This window comes from Mastigoproctus giganteus, chromosome 12 (assembly GCF_048544385.1).
Source record: "Mastigoproctus giganteus isolate SK-2022 chromosome 12, ASM4854438v1, whole genome shotgun sequence".
Classification (NCBI taxonomy): domain Eukaryota; kingdom Metazoa; phylum Arthropoda; class Arachnida; order Uropygi; family Thelyphonidae; genus Mastigoproctus; species Mastigoproctus giganteus.
Genome location: NC_143586.1, coordinates 116,236,070 through 116,251,358, shown reverse-complemented (window position 1 = coordinate 116,251,358; position 15,289 = coordinate 116,236,070). Strand labels below are relative to the sequence as shown.

Here is a 15,289-nt window from a genome sequence, read left to right as displayed (position 1 = left end):
CAACTTGTAGATATGGGATAACAAGCAAATTGGTCTATAATTTCCAATTTCTGATTTATCTCCTTTCTTATGCAGCAAAACTATGATTGCATTATTCCACTGCTTAGGCATCACACCTTTTCTAATGCACTTTGTGAAGAGCCTTGCCAGTTTTTGTGTTATGTCACTTCCTCCCAATTTTAACAACTCTACAGTAACTTCATCTTCCCCCGGGGCTTTCGATTCTTCATTTTCTTCAATGCATGTTCTACCTCATCAGGAAGAATATCGGGTATGTTGTATGTGTTGCTACTTTGCAATCCATCTTCCCCACTGCTGGTATCATTCCCTCGCTCCTTGTATAATTCTCTATAGTAGTCTTCTGCTATTTGAATTATGCCTTCTCTGCTGTTTATAAGTGCACCATCGCTATTCTTCAGTTTCAGTATCATTTGTCTTTCTGTATTACTGCTCATGGCTGCTGATTTAAATCCTTTGTTTTCCCTTAATGCTTGTTCTACTTTTCTAGTGTTAAATCTTCTTATGTCCTCTCTGAGTCTCTTTCTAATGTCTTTGCATAACTCAGTATACTCAATTTTCTCCCTGTCAGTGTTTTTCTTGCTCTTCATTTGTCGTCTTCGGTTCAGTTCATCACGACAAGTGTTTCTTGACTAATTTTTTCTTCTTTGGATTTCTGTTTCCCTATAGGTTTCTTGGGCTTTATCACTTTCAGAAAGTTGTAATATTCCTAGTCGATATCTTGGTCCTGAGCAGTCTGCAGAAGCTCAAACTTGTTCTTAAGTTCCAGTACATACTGCTTTTTCTCCTCCTCTGTTATTTCAAAGACCTTTGTATTATTTACTCGAGTCAGTTTTTTCCTTTCCTTTCCTACATCTATATCAAGTGCTATACGCCTAATCTATAAAAAAAAAAAACTTGATATAGCTTAGGCCTATAGCACACTCCTACTCTCAATTTTGATCTCCCAATGCTTATGTCACACTAAACTGACTCGACACTGCCCTGTCCATAGATGTCGAGTGGCTTCACTTCCTTGGATTTTATGTGTGTTTTAACTAATAGCATAACCCCTCCTAACTTCCTATCCTGTCTATCCTTTCTGTAGACATTGTACTCCCCAAATTCCAGTTCTGCATTCCTTATATCTGTGTGACACCACGTCTCTGATATCCCAACAATATCTGCCTTTGATGTTTTGAGCAATACCTCAAATTCATCAAATTTATTTACTAAACTCCTAGCATTGGTGTACACACACACAAGTATACATGCACCTGTTTCTATTCTTAGCTACCCTAACACAACCCATGTGTTTACTTGTACCGCAATGACTTCCAGCAGTCTCTGAAATATCCTGCATCTTGTTTTTCAGGCTTCTGCTCATTCCAATAGAAACAGTGCAAGAATCTCTTTCACCTCTGCCAGTGGCTACTGTTAATCTATTAGTCTTTGTCTCCCCCCAAGATAGCAGTTTTCGGACCCACCTAACACTGGCTCGATAGCATCAGCAAATATTCTTGCACCCTTTCTATTTAAGTGTATCCCATCCCTGTAGAAGCAATCTCTCCTGTTAACAAGTACAGTCCAGGCTGAAAAAAACTTTATTAGCAGGAGACAAACACGTCTTCTTCTGATGGTTGATGGAACACACCGAGGTGGGCACCAGGCAAACGTTTGTTTATTGACCATACGACTCGCGGTAAGCTTAACGCGCGATTCAAATCTTTTTCAACTATTGCATAAAAAAAAGATCCCGTTAACTGGAAATTTGCATCGTGTTAGTTATTTGGTTTTTTTTAGGAGCATTAGCAACTAAGGCCATATTGCTCCGGGATATGCGGTGGTCATTCCCTGACTTTTCCGCATCTTTCGTATTTGGTGGTGACGGGCTCGAACCCCGGTCTAATCAAGAAGCGTGTGCTACGCACTGCTGCTCCTTCCCACCTGACTACGAAGGCACCCTTTGCATTGTGTAAAGTGAAAAGTGGTATCATTTTTCAAATAGCGTTAATTGAATATTGCATTAATTGAATATCGCGTTATGTGAGGCCTAGCTGTATATACTTGGATCTTAGAAAGACTTTTGATACCGTTGCACATGGACGGCTGCTGCACAAATTGGAGCAGTGTTGCATTGGAGGCAAATTGCTGCTATGGATAAAGGGGTGGTTGAGGGAAAGAAGGCAGAGAGTGGTAATCAATGGACACTGCTCATCGTGGACTAATGTTATTAGTGGAGTCCCTCAGGGTTCAGTGTTGGGTCCATTATTGTTTTCTGTATTTATAAATAATATTGATGATGGTATATCAAGCTTAATGTCCAAGTTTGCAGACGATACGAAGGTTGGCAGGGTTGTTAAGGACGCTACTGACACAACAGGATCTGGAAAGGTTGAGCAGATGGGCTGAGAGGTGGCAAATGAAGTTTAACATTGACAAATGTAAAGTACTACATATGGGAAACAGCAACCCCAGAGCAGCGTACCAACTCTGTGGTACTACACTGACAGTGGTAGAGAATGAAAAGGACCTGGGGGTAATTGTGCAGGCAGATATGAAGTTCTCTGAGCAGTGCAGATGGATTACAAGTGTAGCTCATGGTGTCTTAACAATGATATAGAGGAATTTTTCTAGCAGGGGTAAAGAGGTGATTATTGTCTTGTATAAGGCAATGGTCAGGCCACACCTTGAGTACTGTATACAGGTCTGGAGGCCTCATTTCAAGGATATAGAGATGCTGGAACGAGTACAGAGAAGGGCAACAAGTGTAGTGAATGGAACAAAGGGTTGCTCTTACGAAGAAAGGCTTAAGTTTTGCAAATTACAGTGTCTGGAGACTAGGCACCGGCAAGGTGATCTGATAGAGGTGTATAAAGCCTTGAATGGTTTGAGCATGCTCAATGCTGATGGGATTCTGCCTCTTGCTCAGAATAATCACCTGATGGGGCATAAATTCAGATTGAGGAAAGACAGATGTAGGATAGATGTGCGGAAATTTGCCTTTAGCTAGCGGGTAATTGGTTGGTGGAACAGACTTCCATCCATTGTTGTGGAAGTTGGTAGCCTAAATAAATTTAAGGCTGAGCTGGACAGGTATTTTGAACGAACGGAGGCGTGAAGTGGAAGTTTTTTTTTTTTTTTTTTTTTTGGCTGATGCTGCATAAGCTTGCTTTCTTGCATCATATGCCTCTGCTAATGCTAATTTCTCACAGACACTGTCGAGTTCTTTCAGAAGTTCAACTTTATCTGTTATGGAAAATGTGCAGTATTTGTGTTTACACCATGAGAGGCACTTCCTTTATGCATTGGAACCATGGCTGTGGCTAAATGTGAGCAGGTTATAATAATAAATGCAGAAAAACAAGTGGGAATGGCTTGCCAATGTTTACAAGTTCGAGCCAACTGCTGATGCTGCAACCAACACCATCAAAACAGTAGTGGCAGGTCAGTGTGCCGACCCGGGAAATTTGAAATTACATTCGCAGAAATTATGTCCAAATTAGTGGTGGAACCGGATTACCGGTGGCCGGATTAGTGATGGTCGACCTGTATTATTAAACATTGCAAAATTAAATTTAATACATAATTATGTAAATAACTTTAATATGTGTACTTTAAAAATAAATCTACTATATAATTATGTTTAGTAATAGCTAAAGATTCATTTCAATAGTTTAAGAATTAAAAACAAAACATTTTCCTGCTATGAAATAACTTCAGAATTAGTAATTAAAGCTAATTGTTGAAATGTACCTTTTCAAGTGTATCGGGTAGTGCTCTAGGAAGAACTAATTTCATTAAACCATAAACTCCAGAGTAGTGTTTATTGGGAATCCATGATACCTCTCCTTGAAGATTATCAGCAAGATAAAAACTTACATCAACTGAAAAACAAAATAAATAAGTATTAAGAATAATCTAAGAGTTATACACTAATTAACAACTTGAAACCTAATTAAGAACCTGAAAAGAATCACAGAATTCTCCAATGACAAACTGTGCAAACTGTGGATGAGAAAATATTCCCCTCCCACCACAGACAGTAGCTGAGACAGCATATCATATTAGCTATACCTTTTCTCACTTATTTAGTTATTTGAGAATTCTCAGTTCCACAGAATATTGCACTTTAGTGCAGGATCATCTTAGTTAGATAGAATAACAAAAAGAAAAATTTATACAAAAACAAATGCAAGAAAAATAATCCAGAATTTAATAAAATATGATAAAAACATTGGCTCTCTAAACTGAGTTCTTGTAGTAAAAATGTCAATGGTGATTGTGTTGAATACTTGCATGAATAAAAACAGAAAAAGACAACAGAACAGTTGGTGGAAAATATTAGAAAAGAAACTGATCCTTGCTGACTAGAATTTTGATGAAAGCATAAAATAGAAATATTTTATGCTTTCATAAGCATTCAAATAAATAAGCATTCAAAAATCACTGTTATGGCTGGCTAAGCTGTAAATGAAAGAAATCCCATGCTAAATTCTATGAGCTGTGTACATAAAGAAAACTGGCTGCAACAAAACAGACATATCAGATTTATTTTTTTAATAACCCTATTTTTATTAATCTATTCTGTAATATCTACCAAAAATTTACAATGAATCCATCAATGACAACAAATCTATCCTTTGATATCAATCTTAAGTCAACTCTGGACTTAAACATACAAATGTTTAAGGCCAATAGACTTTGGATGAATCAAATCATATGAAGTGAAACTAAAGTAAATCATATAAACAACAGTTCAACAAAGAGATGCTCTACTTTTGTTCTTTTGGACAAATCCTTGCAGATGAATCTTCACTAATTAATACAATTATCGTGTGTAAATATCATGCATTCAACTCCATAAACTTAAATTGCATGAATTCTGTTAAGGTGACAAATGTTTATGAAAGTAATCTACTAAAAGTCTAAATTACAAAACAAAAACTCAGGAAAATTGTATTCAATTTTTTTAAGTTGGATTTAAATCTAACAGGCATGACTGAAAGTGATGTGAAAGCAAAGACTAAAATAATTCTAATGTGTTTTGCAACAGAAGAAATTCTTTCATTTCTTCTGTTGCATAACACATTACAATTGTTTTCTAATTAGAATTAAAAAACAATTTTTTTCTATGGAGCTATGTAGTAGTAGTACTAGTAGTGGCATGTGATGCAAGAAAGCAAATGTATGAGCTTATGCAGCATCAGCCAAAAAAAAAAAAAAAAAATCACACCATTCCCTCCAAATGCCTGTCCAGTTCCTCCTTAAATTTATTCAACCTATCAACTTCCACAACAACAGATGGAAGTTTGTTCCAGCAATTAACCACCCGCTGGCTAAAGGCAAATTTCCGCACATCTATTCTACATCTGTCTTTTCTTAATTTGAATTTATGCCCCCTTAGGTTCATAATCTGAACAAGTGGAAGGATCCCATCAGAATTCAGCGTGCTCAACCCATTCAAGGCCTTATACACCTCAATCAGATCACCGCTCAGGTGCCTAGTCTCCAACCACTGCAATTCACAGAACTTAAGCCTCTCTTGGTAAGAGGATCACTTCATTCCCCTCACCAATCTTGTTGCCCTTCTCTGTACACACTCAAGCAAATCGACATCCTTCCTAAAATGAGGCCTCCAGACCTGTGCGCAGTACTCAAGCAAGGTCTGACCATTGCCTTATACAGAGGGACAATCACCTCCTTCTCCCTGCTAGCAAAATTTCTATATATCATTGACCTGCCCTGGCAGCCTGTCTGCATTGCTCAGAAAACAGAGAAGGGCAACAAGATTAGTAAATGGAACAAAGGGTTGCTCTTATGAAGAAAGGCTTAAGTTTTGCAAATTACAGAGTCTGGAGACTAGGCACCGGCGAGGTGATCTGATAGAGGTGTATAAGGCTTTGAATGGTTTGAGCATGCTCAATGCCAATGGGATTCTTCATCTTTCTCAGAATAATCACCTCAGAGGGCATAAATTCAAATTGAGGAAGGACGGATGTCGGATAGATGTGCGGAAATTTGCCTTTGGCCAGCGGGTGGTTGGTTGGTGGAACCGACTTCCATCACTGGTTGTTGAAGTTGATAGCCTAAACAAATTTAAAGCTCAACTGGACAGGTATTTCGAACGAACGGAGGGGTGAAATGGGAGTGGGTTTTTTTTTTTTTTTTTTTTTTTTTTTGGCTGATGCTGAATAAGCTTGCTTTCTTGCATCATATGCCTCTGCTAATGCTAATGCTAATGCTAATGCTAAAAACATCATATCTGACTGCACGATTACTCCCATGTCTTTTTCATTTTCTACCACCTTAAGTGTAGTACCACACAGTTGGTACTTTTCTCTCAGGTTACTTCTACCCATATGCAGTACATTGCATTTGTCAAGGTTAAACTTCAAGTTGCCACTTCTTAGCCGATCTGCCCAAATTTTCTTAGCCCAATGTTCTATATTAACCTAGGGCTATCCTAAGAGAAGAGTGTTGGATGGGTGCAAAATGGGCCAAGGTGCTCTCCCTAGCTGAGTCATAAACAGGTGCACTGTAGTCTAGCCAATATCTAATTAGAAATTTATATACGTGGAGAAGGGTATAACGATCAGCACTACAAGATGTACTGGAGATGATCCGGCGTATATTATTTTCTTTGTGCAAGTGGTTTTTAGATACTTGATGTAGTCCTGGAAGTTTAACTTCTTATCAAAAATTAGCCTTAGGAGGCAAATACTGTTCACAATTGGTAGAGGATGATTGGCCAAGTGCAACTCAGGTTCAGGATGCATTCTGTGCTTGGTGCAGAAATGTATGGCTGCAGATTTGTGGCTTGACAGTTTGTATCCATTTTGCACCATCCATAATTCAATGTCATTAATGGATATTTGTAGATGCTTCTCAATAATAGTTCATATTCTGGGAATGGCAGGATATTGTAAGATCATCTGCATAGAGATACGAGTCAATGGTGTTTGAAATGCTGTTTGTGATGTTGTTTATTCATATTGCAAACAGAATGGCACTAAGAACAGAGCCTTCTGGGGCTCCTTCTTGAATGTATGTTTGAGATAAAACCTGCCGGTACCTCACTTGGAAAGATCTGTGCAGAAGGAAGCTTTGAATAAAATATGGTAAATGTCCTCTCATATGAATAGAATGGAGATCTATTAGGATACCGTAGCACCATGTGGTATCAAAGGCCTTCTCTATATCAAGGCATATCATGATGAGATGTTGATTTCTGATGAATGCATTTCTTGTGTTGGATTCGGCTTTGGTCATGAGGTCTGGGGAAGATCTATTCTTCAGGAAACCAAACTGATTATTACTTATTATGTTTTGGGATTCAAGGTACCAGGTGAGTCGATGGTGAATCATTTTTTCCAAAGTCTTACTCAGGCAGCTGGTTAGAGAAATTGGTCTATAGTTATCAAGAATCGAATGGTCTTTTCCAGGTTTAGGTATGGCTATTACATAAGAATGCCGCCATATAAGTTCTGAGAATATCCTATCGTAAAAGTTTAGCAATAAAAATAGTGATTTCTGATTGAGGTGCTGAATCATTATATTGTAGATTCCATCAGGGCCGGAAGAGCTATTTCTTGAGGCATATATAGATTCTTCCAGTTCAGATATTGTGAGTGGTTGGTCATAGGGTAAAGGATATGTAGTTTTGAAGTTCAGTTTCCTTTTCTCAGCTTCAGCTTTAATTTTTTGAAAAGATGGTTGATATGCAGTTGAGACGGACAAGTCATAGAACACCATTCCTAAGGCAGTGGCAATTTCATCAGCAGATGAAATCTCCTTCCCATTCCAATTAATAATAGGAGAAGGCAACATATGATATTTACCATTTAGTTTCTTTATATTTTCCAAGATTATTCGGGTATCAGTATCTTTGTTGATTGAGGAGGCGGCGTCTCCATAGCCAGGTGAGCAGGAGCAGCAGTGCGTAGCACAGGCTTCTTGATTAGACCAGGGTTGAAGCCCGTGACCACCAAATATAAAGGATGCGGAAAGGTCAGGGAATGATCACCGCATATCCCCAGAGCAATATGGCCTTAGTTGCTAATGCTCCTAAAAACCAAATAACAAACAACAAACAAACAACGATTGAGGAGGCAAATTTTATCCATGAGTCTTTTTTCGCCTTCCGTCAGATATAATGAGCTTTGGCTCTCAGTCTCTTGAAGTTAATAAGGTTGGCAGTGGTGGGATGTTTGTGGAAGGTGTTCCATGCTGCATTTTTTTCTCTCTTCGCTTAGTTACAATCACCATTCCACCAGTGATTGGTATGCCGACGGTTCCTTATTTGAGACAGTAGGATGGCAGCATTTGCGGCTGTTGGTATCTGCATTGTGATATGATCAGTTATTTGTTATTTGGTTTTTTTTAGGAGCATTAGCAACTAAGGTCATATTGCTCCGCAGATATGCGGTGGTCATTCCCTGACCTTTCCGCATCCTCCGTATTTGGTGGGCACGCGCTCGAACCCCGGTCTAATCAAGAAGTGTGTGCTACACACTGGATATGATCGGTGACAGTGTCAATAGTAAAAGACTATGATGTCATCATCAAAAGATACATGACTGGTAAATTTCATCCAGTTTGCTTTGGAAATTTTCCATTTTGTTTTATGTTTCAGTTTATTTTGAATGGGTGGTTTGAATACTACAGATCAGTGTATAGTGGTCACTGTTTAGAGGATTGTCATGTACTGCCCACTTTATAGTTGGGAAGAGGATCGGAGAGAAAACTGAAAGATCTATTGCACTGGTTGACCCAGTAGGAAAATGGATATATGTCAGTAAGCCAGTATTTAATAGTGTCAGATTCTCTCTGTCAAGTAACATTTCAATAAGTTCACCACATCTGAGACCAGAGAATCCCATAATGGATGATGTCCATTAAAATCTCCTAATAAACAAAGAGGCGAAGGTAACTGAGAAATAAGATTTTTCAGTTGGTGAATTGTACGCGATTGGTTCAGCGGAAGATAAACTGAGACCAGTGTCAGAGTGATACCAATTACTACACGGGTGGCAACAGCTTCCAATTGTGTTTGCAATGGAATGTGTCTGGATGGGACTTGTGAGTCCACAAGTACGGCTACTCCTCCATGGGGGCTGTTAGCATCAGATCGATCTTGTCTATAGACAGTATAATTTTTATATAAATAGATATTTTTATTGTTAAATTCATTTCTTGTAAGCATATGGCAGCAGGATTGTAATGGTAAATTAGTTTGTAGATATCATCAATATTCTGCGAAAACCTCTGCAATTCCATTGTATGATTTGTTCCATTATTTGGTTTTGTGAGCAGAAGATGGGTCTGTCTGCTTTTTGTGAGTGGCTTGTTTATATCTGTTGAGTTTTGATTATTTTTTTCTTGAAAAGTTTGGGCGTCCTGAGTCATTGCTTTCTTCCACATTATCATCTGCATGTATTTCAAGCAGATCTTCTGAGTTGTGGTATCATCTGTGTCCATGCTTGAAAGGCAAGATTGTTTCACCTCAACTGGATCTAATTTTTGCAAATTTTCCACTGCTTGACAATGGGGAAGTCTCTGTGATGGAACTGTCAGTGGTGTCTGCACTGATCGACTGCCTTTGATATCGATGTTAGACCGAGAGGACTGATCGAGCCCAGTCTGAGATCGATTTGTCTGGAGGGATGGACACTTCTGTCTGACATGCTACTGATTGGTGACTATAAGTAGCAGAGGCATAAGTGCATTTTAGATTACTTAATCTTACTTGTTTTATTGCCTCTTGGTAAGAAACTTTATGTTCAACTTTATACTTTTGTATTTTTTTTCCAAAACTTCCAGAGGTCACAGTCTTTGGAGTATGCTGGATGGTTGTTTGCCCTTGCAATTTGGACACTGGGGTTGGTGCCTTACATTCGGTGCCTCCGTGGGCAGGAGCAGCAGTGCGTAGCACACGCTTCTTGATTAGACCAGGGTTCGAGCCCGTGACCACCAAATACGGAGGATGCAGAAAGGTCAGGGAATGACCACCGCATATCCCCTGAGCATTATGGCCTTAGTTGCTAATGCTCATAAAAACAAAACAAACAAGCCTTACATTCTGTTTGTGTATGAGTTTTACACCCACAGTTTGCACATGTTGTGTCTCCACGGCATGCTGTCTGGGAATGGTCGAATTTCTGGCATTTAAAACATCTTAGGGAGTTCGGATTATATGGCCAAACGCTACAGTTTAAATATCCTGCCTTGACTGAAGCTGGTAGATTTGGAGAACTGAAAGTTAAAATTATACTGTGGGTAGGAACAAACTGCCATCTTTTCAGATCATGATCCTCTTTGCCTGAGTGACTTTTTGTTCTTTAAATTCCTGGACTATTTCATCTTCAGGAACGTTCAATAGATCCCATTCAGTGATCACTCCCTTTGAAGAATTGAGGGTGGTACGTGGTGTGATTTGAACTGGGATTCCACTCAAGGACGCCAGACTTAATAATAGTTCAGAGTGTCGAGAATTGGTGGTCTCTATTAATAAATCTCCAGATTGGAGACGTTTCACCAATTTTGGTGAACCTGCGGCATGTTCAAGGCATCTCTGAATGATAAAGGAGGAGGGGAGCTTGCCCACAGGTTGTGTTGACAGAGAATGTATTATCAGGAATGCTGGTAATTCCTGTCTGCTAATGTCTTTCTTTATTCTCTTTGAGAGAGAGAAGTCATGGTCAGTGTCGTGAATGTCATTTAGTTGAGAGCTCTTTGGCTCTAAACGTGGAAAATCATTTGTTTCCATCTCTGTTCCTTTTAGCCCCGGGGGTTGTCTTATCCCCCAAGTTATCGGCCCTGCCACGTGGAGGCAGGAGTAGTGCCACCAGTGACCAAGCGGTTGTTGAAGTAAGTAGCAGTTTAGTAATGAACATATAGAATAAAAAAAAAGAAAGGTGGATTTCCTTTCTCGGTTCTCACTTTTTGACCTTTAAAGTACAGAACCACTTCAAGTAAACAAAAGAACAGATGACGCTAGAAAAGAAACAAAACTATATCACTTTGGGAGAGCACTATATATTCGCAAAAAGAAAATCACTTGTCACTATCGCTTGGCACTCGGGGCCGATCACTTAGTTCTCAAACGATATGTTTCTTGGATACATTAAAGGAGATCGCACTCTGCTATTACACCTCTTCTCTCTCTCTCTCTCTCTCTCTCTCTTGGCCACAGGACTGAGTATGCTGAATGATTTCCTCTGACAGTTTGGTCAGTACTACATTTCAGTAGTGCAGTCTGTATGAGCACGTTCTTTTGAACCACAGGAAGCACAGGTGATTATACTTCGGCAGACTGCTTGGGAGTGTCCAAAATTTTGCATCTTAAATATCTAGCTTTTAGGGTAGCTTGCAAAGTTGGGGTATGAAATGTGAAAATGACTGTCTGAGTAGGAGTAAGTATTCCATCTTTTTTGATGGCTATCCTTTTAGTGTATATTATATTTGGATCATTTAGTTCTCAAACGATCTCTTTCTTGGATACATTAAAGAGATCCACTTTATTACTATTACTGCTTTATTTATTACTGCTATTACCCCTTTAGAGAGGTTCAGGGTGGCATGCATCTTTGTGGGAATTCCACCAAATGTTGATATTTTTAATAGTCTTTCTGAGTGTTTCTGCTCACTCATCTCTATTAGAAAGTCTCCTGACTGAAGTCATCAGACTAATTTTAGAGGGACAGCCATATTTTCAAGACATTTCTGAATTAAAAATGAGAATTGCTTACTCAATGGGCTCCTGTCAAGGAGTAGTAGTAGAAAAAGAGGAACAGGTTTCTAGTTCCTTCTTATTTCTGCCTCTTTGCATTAGATCCATTTATATCATTGCTAGTCAATGGATCTGGATCAAGAGATCTGTAAGTGCTATGTCTGTTGTTATCCATCATTGTGCTTCTTTTAGCCTTGAGAGAGAGATTTTCTTCTCCCAGGTTACTAGCCTTGCCATGTGTAGGCAGGAGTGGTGCCACCAGTGATCATTCACTTGTAGAACTTATAGAGCTGGTTAGTAATTAATATGTATACACTAAATAAATAAAGGTGTATTTCCTTTCTGGGTTCTTACTTAAGCGCAGAACAACCTGAAGTAAACAAAAGAAAAAAGAAAATACTACACTAAAAAAGAATTAAAACTATACTGCTTGCTTGGAAGGAACACTATATATATATCGCAGAGGGAAAATCACTTGTCAGTATTTCTTGGCACTTGGGACCATCCATTGAAAAGGCATGCAGCAGAAACAGAATGTCTGTTAGACAGAGAGTGGGAAGACTTTGTAAGAGATGGGTCATTAATTAACCTAACTGCTTCTTTTGAATGGGGTCTAGAAGAAGCCAGAGAGAGCTTTTGGGAGCAGGGCTCTCACTCACAAATTTTGAAAAAACTTAGATTGCAACTTAAATAAACCCAAAAAAAACCTAGTTTTCATCATATAGTATAGCAACACAAATAAGATAAAACTTACCATGCAAAAATATCTTTTATTTAATTGTAATCAGAATTTTCATCCCATTCAGTTCCCTCCACATTTATTTTTTGAAGTTCTTTCATTTTTTTCAAACGTTCTTCGTATCTTTTATGACAAGTTCCTTGTATGACATCTTTTACCAATTCTGATTTAGGTTTCCATGTATAGCAATTTTGATTAGATCTATTTATCACCTGTTTTGCCATTAGTCGATCTTTCATGGTTTCTGGTTTAAAGGAGTTTGTGGCTTTTGTTTTTATATGGTTTACTTGGGAAAAGATCCTTTCTATGCTTGCTGAAGAGTGAGGTAAAATAGTTAGACTGGTCACAAAGTTAGATAAAATCTCATATTTAGAATTATTAAAGCCATCTTTTACATTACATAACAGATACCAAAACTCAGGGATGGTTTCATAAAAGAGATCTAAATCTTGATTTAAATGAAATAATCTCCATTCATCATCTAGAAGATCTATTTTGTCTTCAGAAACAAGGTGAGGGAACTGCATTGCTAAATGGAAAATTGGGGACGGCGATTTGGCATGATCATGTATCACGGCTGGGTCAAGAACATTGAGACTGGCAATAACTCCATCGTCATTTAGAGGAAATCTTTTTCTGATTTCCAAACAAAGTTCAACAAGAAATTTTAAACAATCATTTTTAAACCTGCTTTCACTCTCACGTTGGTGTTGAATTTAATGAGGCCATACAACGGCCTCCCAAATATATTTTATTCAGAGGCTTATGATTTATTGCATTGCTTGGATCAATTTCAACCAGCTTGACTTTCAACCAGTAATGACTTCTTCTTTTATTAAAAAACTAAGAATATTTTTATACTCAATTGAAACCACTGAATGAAGTAAGTGCAATCTGAATTACTCAGATTGAAATTCAATATTCAGGCAGTTTATTTTCTCCAGTACATATCCTAAAAACAACAACATATACTTAGTTCCTTTGGTGATCATAGTATTGTAAATATTCCCTGCACCATCGATTTTGTCAATTTTTGATTGAGACTGAAAATAAAGAACTAACGCATCCCACTGCTCAATAATAATTTTTATTACATTGCCAGAGAATAACTAACGTGTTTGTGCTAATTTGGGGATTTTATGCTTAGCAGTATCTACAACATCTTGAATCATTTTGAACTCGTTTAATCTTTTACTACTATGGGAAAAATAACAAGATATATCTTTTATAAATATTTCTAGATATGATGGTAGTACCTTGACTGAATGACTAGCACATAATGCAAAAGAATGGCAAACACATCCCATTATAAATACTGATGGTACATCCTGTTTTTTAGCAATGACTGGAACCCACTCTTAGTACCCATCATAGTGGCACAATTATCACTTCCGAAGCCAACAAGATTACTTATTTAAATGTTTTTTTTTCTATGAAAAGATCTTTTACAGCTTGATAAAGCCCTTCTGAAGTACCATTTTCGATACAAACAGTGTAAAGTAACACATCTACAACATCAAGTTTTTGAATATCAAAATACAGCTACAACAACAACAGCTAGAACTTGTGATAAAGATAAATCTGTACTTTCATCTATTATCATTGAAAATTTGTTGTTTCTGCATATGTTAGAAATGTATATTTTTTCATGATAGCCTATGCCATCTTGTATAAGATAAGAGACTTTAGTCGCCTTCATCTGAACTTGTTTTGCAATATTGCTATCATGAAATGCTTTCTTACATGCTTCTATAAGGTGATCGCATTGCGCAAATGGAATATTATGCTCAGAAATGAGTGCAGCAATTGTTAACTCTGCCTTTGCTACTTCTTCATTCTCCGTAGGTTTACGTTTTGTGAAGAACGTGTCTAACGTTGAACTTGTTTTAGCAATATTTGCACTTTTTTTATGCTTAACTGTATTTTTATGCACTAGTAACATCGATTTATTGGCATTCTTTAATTTCATTTCACAACAAATACAGTAAGACGCACCTTTTTCATTACTGTCTTCTTTCAACCAATCCTTTAATTCCGGATCTTCTAATCATTCATTTCTAAAATTTTGTGTATACCACCGTTTACTCATCTTTCTCTGTGGAGAACAAGTTTCAGACATTGTGGGCAATTTGTGGGTATGGCTAGTTAGCAGTTATCTTATTTAAAATGTTCTATAAAATAAAAAATAAATCACTAATCCATTAACATAAAATAGAAATAGTCACTGCAATTTAAATTTATTATATCACTGTATGTAGTACACGCATAAATGTAAAAATCACACAAAATAATGCAATAATACCATGAACAATCACGAAAGACTGTGCAGTAAAGACCGCCTTCCGCCTGCTCAATAGGCTGCGCACACATGTTAGTAACACGAACGAAAACCATAGAACGAAAATCATAGTGTAGAACCCTGCGAAAACTTTGAAATCCTTTTACATTTGTAGTATTTTGTACATGCACTTGAGATATTACAAATTATGATCAGTATTGTTAGAATATACAATTTAAGAAAACTGTAAACTGTTATTAAATGTATTATATTTTATTGTATTTACAAGAAATAAAAATAAATTTAGACTTAAAATTAAAAATTACCGAAAAAGCCCAGATAATGAGATATTTTTGTGAAAAAAACCTATCAACCCAGATGACAATAAAAAAAACCCAGATCTGGGTGGAAAAACCCAGGCGTGGGCGCCCTGATCCAAGGTATTAGAATATTACCAGTTTTTTTAGATGCAGAGAAAGAAATATTTGTAATGTGCTAATGACAAGAGAGATTAGAAGGCAAACTAATTGGTACTAGGGATGTG

The 15,289-nt window shown here is 37.5% G+C and overlaps 1 protein-coding gene across 1 annotated transcript in view; it reads right to left on the bottom strand.

The window, feature by feature from the left end:
- The window catches only part of LOC150077356 (xylosyl- and glucuronyltransferase LARGE1-like), a 1,505,345-nt gene that overhangs the window by 628,538 nt on the left and 861,518 nt on the right, over nucleotides 1-15,289 (bottom strand). The window contains exon 10 of the mRNA XM_090385866.1: nucleotides 3,754-3,884. Coding sequence (XP_090241992.1) covers nucleotides 3,754-3,884 — 131 coding nt within the window. The remainder of the gene's footprint in view (nucleotides 1-3,753; nucleotides 3,885-15,289) is intronic.